Raw genomic sequence first — 6,000 nt, 5'->3', positions numbered from 1 at the left:
TTCAATTTTGAGAAACCACAGTGGCTGAGACCCCGGAAACGGAGGTAAAGGAGACCTCATTGGACATCTTCGATGCGCGCCGTAAGTAAAATGGCAAAGTTTTACGCAGTAGCCCATCGGCTAATTCTGACCTGAAGTTGTGATCAGCTCAGCAGCCCTGAATCGCCTTGTTTTGCTAATGCACAGCCTGACTGTTATTGTTCTCTTTGAGTTGTCACTCCGTATCGAGTGGGCCATTCCGAGAGGCGAACCATGTCCGTCATAGTGTAAAGCATCGTAACCCGGCACTTAAACGAACTGCGTGCTCATAGGAAGGTATAATATAGAGTGTCGAGGCGAGAAGGGCAACGGGGGACCGTCACGCTGGACATCGTGGGTAAGCCACTTGCGGTGTCTTGGCAACGGAACAATACGAGGCAGAGTGGGCCTCCTCTCGGCATTTCCGCCCATTTGGGCCTCGCCTCGTTGGCATAAACTCAAGTCTCGTATCCCGAGAGCCAGTTAAACGCAGATCGTCGTTGTCAGCATAGGGTGGATAGTATGTCCGACTGCTTAGGGTGGAAGGGGTAACTACATGCCGCTTTGTTATATAAAAAGGACCAGACAGTACACTACAGATGAACTCACACACACTCTCTCCCCTTTGACCGTCATCAAAAGGTGTTGAGCGTCAGTCGAGCATTAATCAACTATAAAAACCATCCCTTAACCATCTCTAGTCTCGAAACTTCTTAGTTATCCAGCCATCCGACCATGAAGCTCTCCGCCGCCGTCCTCTCTCTCTTCGCCGCCGCGTCCTGGGCGGCCCCTACGAGCAGCCCACGCAAGTTCTCCGTCATGGCCCTCCGTTCCGCCTCGCCCATCCACTTCGCGACCATCAGCGCGACCAAGAACCAGCTGGTGTTAAACCTGCCCGGGGACAAGGTCGACTCGCAGTGCGCCGACGGCGAGACCCACACCGCTGCCACCCTCTACATCAACGACGGCGAGCTGTTCCTCTACGGCCCCGATGACCAGGTGCAGCAGTTCTTGGTCGACCGTTCCGGCATGGGTGAGTAACTTGCCTCTCTCTCCCACCTCCACCCCAGCCCCTCCTCTTGTTTGTGTCCGGCTGGGGTGGGAAGGGTAATGACACTACGGATTGCATATTTAGGAGACTTGTCGCTGACCGGAGAAATCACGACGCCACTGCAGGCCAGGGAGTCGTGCAGTACTTCAACCGGACCGAGAACAACCTCCCCGGCGGCAGGCTGGAGCTCAAGGGCTGGGCCGTGGACGAGAACGACAACCTCAACTTCGACGGCAACAGCCTGCTGGCCTGCCCCAGCCAGACCGACTCCACCTGGACCGTCTGGCTCGCCCTCGGCATCGACCGGCCCGGCGGCAACGAGGGCTGCCTCGGCTTCACCGCTCGCACCCTGACCAGCCAGGATCCCGTCCCGTGCGCGTACAGCAGCCACTGAAAAGAAGACTTCTTGGTTCCGGCACGCGCGGCTTCCCTTCAAGGGTTCCACACACACCACCAACCGAGCCTTCACAGTGAAGGATTAGGGCTTGCCGGGGCCCTTTTTTACTGTAAATCATTACTACACTCGATAGCTGTAGATACAACTAAACTTTATTACTTCTAATGTCCACAGCAGCATAGCGGGAATCAGGGGAGTGTTGCGTGTTCATGTTAGGCGCCCTTGTAGTCCCCGTAGGGGAGCCGGGTTGTTTTTGAGTTGTCCGATTTAGGGGGTCAAAGGCTCCCAGATCGACTTATTACATACCTACCTAAGAAGCGATAGCTGACGGCTGATGCTAATCTTCATTACTTGAGACGGGACGATCGCCCCGCCCCCCATCTCTTACTGATCCCTTCCCAACAATACGTAGCTCCGGTTGTTGGTTCGTTTGTTGTTGTTTGGGGAGCGCGCGGCACAGCTACTGGGCTACCCTTGGGGTCGCCTCACACGCGACGGCAGGGCCGCACTTTGGATGACTCGCGCGACCAGATAAGTAACTGGAGGCCGTCTCGATGCGGTGGGCCGCAGAAGCTGTGCCGCATCGTCCGCCTCATCGCCATCCTCGCCGGCAACCCCCACCCCCTTCCCCCTTTGAACTCTTGGAGGAAAGAAGCGGCCCGGCGGGAGATGTCAATCTAAGGTCCATCGCACAGCTTGACCTGAAGCTCGGCACGGAGGGGGCCAGTCCTGGAGCCGTCTGCCCAAAGAGCGTGCGAGAGTGGCGCTACGTGCGGCGACAAGGCCGGGCTACTCGGTTCTGGTAATGTTGGGGCCAGGATGACATCGAGGGTGTGAAGCAAAAGCGACGCCGCAATTGCCCGCCAGCAATTGCACCTTAAGTATGGCCGTAGGTATTCTGACACACCCCCCAGATCGAGGAAAGAGGCTTGACTCGATCTGCCTCACACACAACTCTCTCTCGTGACCCACTAGTACTCCCCATCGGATGTGCCCCGGCTTTGCACTCCATTCATTGAGGACCGTACCTACTAGTTATAGCACTATACTCTTCTAGGATATACCCGCGCCTCAGTATTCCTAGAGTGCTAAACTTGGTCTTCGAGTGTGATTCGAACCTAGGGCCTCGCGTGCAATCCCGGCTTGTGTGCGCCAAGGAATTGCGGTGCTCAGATAGACCACTACACCAACCGGGCCTATAACGTAATCCATACCCTGCTCGCGCGGCTACCCTGCTTACGCAGCCAAATCTCCACCTAAACCGCCACCCAATTTACCCCTGAACAGGAGAAATATCTAGGTAACAACAATTCCAATAGCCAAACAGCCAGGTAGTATAGTTCAATTCAATCTGGTGATGATTTCCTTGGTATTATGTCTATCTATCAACTTAAACAAGTCCTAATTACTTAAACAAGCTCTCATCTATCTTATATTCCTTCTAGACCAACTTAATAAAGCCTATAACTCTATATAGTACTATACGCCATTCCTTTTCCTTCTATTTAATAGCTTCCTTTTCCTCCCTTTCCTACTTCCGTTCCTAAATCTCCTATACCATTAGTACCCTAGCCTGGCCAAAGTACTTCTTAGTCTTCTTCGTCTATCTATCTTTGCTTTTGTTAATAAGCTCCTGGTTAAGTGTAGCTAGAGTGACATTGTTAGTATATAAGGCTAGGAAGTCCTCCTTTAAAGTAGTGACCTAGCGTTTTAGAGGAGTATTATAAAGCTAGGAGATTTATTTAACAAGGTTGTTAACTTTAGTAGCTAGGTCTCCTAAAACTATGACCTTAATAGACTGCCTGTTCTTATTAGTAAAGCTTATAAACGGGGGAGTCTTTAGATAGTAGTAACTAAGGATTTTCTCTAGATAGAAAGGAATCAAGCTAGCCCTATACTACGTACTAGGGATATTCTTTAGAATTGTCTTTCGTACCTACTAATATATATAGAGGAACTAGAGGTTATCGATATAACTAGTACCAAAAAGAGTACCTTTATTAATAGCTATATAATATACCTTTATAAGTAGGCTAAAGATACTAATATTAAGAGGTTATAAGATATATATTATATATAATAGTAAGCAGAGGATAATAATGTTATAGGTAATATAGTATTCTATAAACTCTATTAAGATATAACTATTATAACTATCGAGAAGAAGTAGGTAGTATTTGCTATATATATAAGATACTATATAGGTATTAAAGTACTTAATCTATTTAAGGGCAATCTTATAATCTATCTATCTATTTAGAGATATATAGATAGCGATATCCTTATTAACTTTGTCATTAACCTATAAGTATTAAATCTATATACCTTTAAAGATGATAAACGGCAGGAGAGAGTATCTATTAGCTAAAATATACTTAATGATCGAGACCTATTCGTGGTTACTAGGCTAGATAGAAAAGGCTTCGAGTTCTTTATATAGGAGGATAACCTTATAGGTATTACTAATCCCTTTTATATACCCCTTCTTATCTATATTATAGATATCATCATTAGCTATAGCGTACTTTAGTCGGGTATTCTAGAATAGGTTAAACCACTCTACTAGAACCTTATTATCAAGTATATCCTTCTAGGCTTAGTCAAGGTTACAGCTTCGTCATGCCTTTAACTCTAGGTACCGTACTATGAAGTTATAGTACTAGCACTTGCCAAGAGGCTTATTATTACCTTTTCTGGTAAGGAACTAGGTAGCCAGGTTCTCGAGGGTAGAGATAGTCATCGGCTAGCCCTAAGCATCAAGCTGGTAGACTGCCTTGACAACGGCCTTCTCTTCGGCTGGTGTGAGGCGTTGAAGATGTTGTTTAGAGACCTTGTTTTCCTTTCTCTTGCTGGTAAAGCGATCGCGTAAGGTGGAAGCAGGAACGTTGAAGAGCTTTGCGGCTTGTCGAATACTATAGACTTTTTTGGCGTTTAGGGCGTTGATGGCCAGGGCAATAGATGCCTCGCGTTTTGCGCGTTCTATCCGTCGGTTAGTAATAGTTGCCATAGTGTTTGAAGACGACAAACCGGTAGTTTGATGGAAAATACTGCTATTCGAATTGCTAGCTGAAAGGCTATTAAAGTGGCTGTAAATTGCTGATCAAATTGCTGTTCGAATTACTGTTCGAATTGCTGTTCAAATTGGTGGAAATTAGTGGAAATTGAAGTCTTGGATGTCCCTGGTATTGGTGCGCGAGCAGGGTAGCCGCGCGAGCAGGGTATGGATTACGTTAACTGTGAAGCAAAAGCGACGCTGCAATTGCCCGCCAGCAATTGCACCTTAAGTATGGCCGTAGGTATTCTGACAGAGGGCGTCTTGTTCGGGGCTGGACGTCTTTCTGCACGGCGGACCCGCGGCCAAACTAATGCGCCAGCTGTCGCTGTTGGTGAAATGAGGAGGAATTCTGCTTGCCGGACCGTCGGAGGCCCAGTTTCCGGGCTATTATTAATTATAGACGGCGGGGACGGAGAATGTCAACTGCTTGATTGATCGACCTGCTACCTTATTCTTACCACTGCTTTCACTGCCATTACTGAGAGTGGCAACTACCTAGTGATACACCTCTTTAAATGGCCGAACAGACAACTCACCCACGCATCAAGTACCGAGTCACTAGGACCTTTGGGATAATTAGAGCTGCTCTGTCATGCATAGGTACCAAACGACGCAATTCAGAAGAAAACAGAAACAACGAGACATTTATCGGATAGCGAGCTGTGAGCACCTAAGTTCGATAAACCTACCGCCCGTCTTCCGACTCGCCCACCTTGCCGTCCCCACGATCATGGCTGCCAGGACACCTAATTAGAAGTGTCTCTCCGGAGCGAAACACCCTCTTTTAGAGACTGAATCACCGTCGCGTACCTTTCCTTCCCTTCAAACATGACCCTTATATAGCACTCGGTGTCACGAATGACATTGGCTCTCTCTTCGAGCCTCTTATGCTCCTCAAGGCTGACGTATGAGATCTTGACTAGTCGCTCGGTTTTGACCCCATTCTCCCTGACGATAATAGACTCGACAGTTTCGGGTACCGATTCCAGCTCGGCCAACTGCTGTAACTCTTCGGCAGAGGAGATTGGGCCGTTGGGGTTCAGGATGACGGGGACGCGAATTACAGGCTGCTTAAATGTTCCGGCGGCAATGTCCCTTAGAGCTGCCTGCCATCGTCGGCGAATGACCTCGTCCTCTTCGTCGTCTGAGCTCCCTGTACGGCCCTCTATGGACTTGGTGATCTTGCGATGGAGAGCCGACATGTTCGGTTTTTTTTTTCGTTTCCTTTCCTTCTTTTTGCTGCGATGGTTGGCGGATGGTTACGACTGGGTAGGTGGTAAGGATTAAGAACTGGGGGTGGTGGACCGTGGAGTTCGGGTCATTAATGCGGGCTCTAATTAGGAGAGCCAAGGGGCGCTCGTTCCTGTTTTTAGAGCCCAGCAGTAAAGAAGTGATTACCAACGCTCAGCCGACCAATTGCGGGGACAGTGTAGTAAAGAGCAGGCGCGTACATACATACTGTATGCATGTACTGTACGG

At 48.8% G+C, this 6,000-nt stretch overlaps 2 protein-coding genes across 2 annotated transcripts; one reads left to right on the top strand and one right to left on the bottom strand.

Annotated features, from left to right (window-relative positions):
* Window positions 1–753: 753 nt before the first annotated feature.
* P884DRAFT_302998 (uncharacterized protein) lies at window positions 754–1,463 on the top strand (the record flags this gene model as incomplete). Its single annotated transcript, XM_069444991.1, has 2 exons — window positions 754–1,051; window positions 1,195–1,463. 2 exons carry the CDS (start codon window positions 754–756, stop codon window positions 1,461–1,463), a joined length of 567 nt encoding a protein of 188 aa, XP_069294096.1.
* Window positions 1,464–5,104: 3,641 nt separating this feature from the next.
* On the bottom strand, window positions 5,105–5,815 carry P884DRAFT_264331 (uncharacterized protein). Its single transcript, XM_069441839.1, has one exon. The coding sequence runs from the start codon at window positions 5,721–5,723 to the stop codon at window positions 5,268–5,270; it is 456 nt and encodes a 151-aa protein (XP_069294095.1). The 5' UTR covers window positions 5,724–5,815; the 3' UTR covers window positions 5,105–5,267.
* Between the last annotated feature and the right edge of the window lie 185 nt (window positions 5,816–6,000).

This window comes from Thermothelomyces heterothallicus (assembly GCF_042370625.1).
Source record: "Thermothelomyces heterothallicus CBS 202.75 unplaced genomic scaffold P884_scaffold_32, whole genome shotgun sequence".
In the NCBI taxonomy this organism is placed as follows: Eukaryota; Fungi; Ascomycota; class Sordariomycetes; order Sordariales; family Chaetomiaceae; genus Thermothelomyces; species Thermothelomyces heterothallicus.
Note: the sequence above shows the minus strand (reverse complement) of the source record. Positions and strands in the feature narration are given on the sequence as shown.

Bases quoted from the DNA above. Each gene is read 5' to 3' on its own strand.
- P884DRAFT_264331 (XM_069441839.1), bottom strand. From the start codon at position 5,723: ATGTCGGCTCTCCATCGCAAGATCACCAAGTCCATAGAGGGCCGTACA.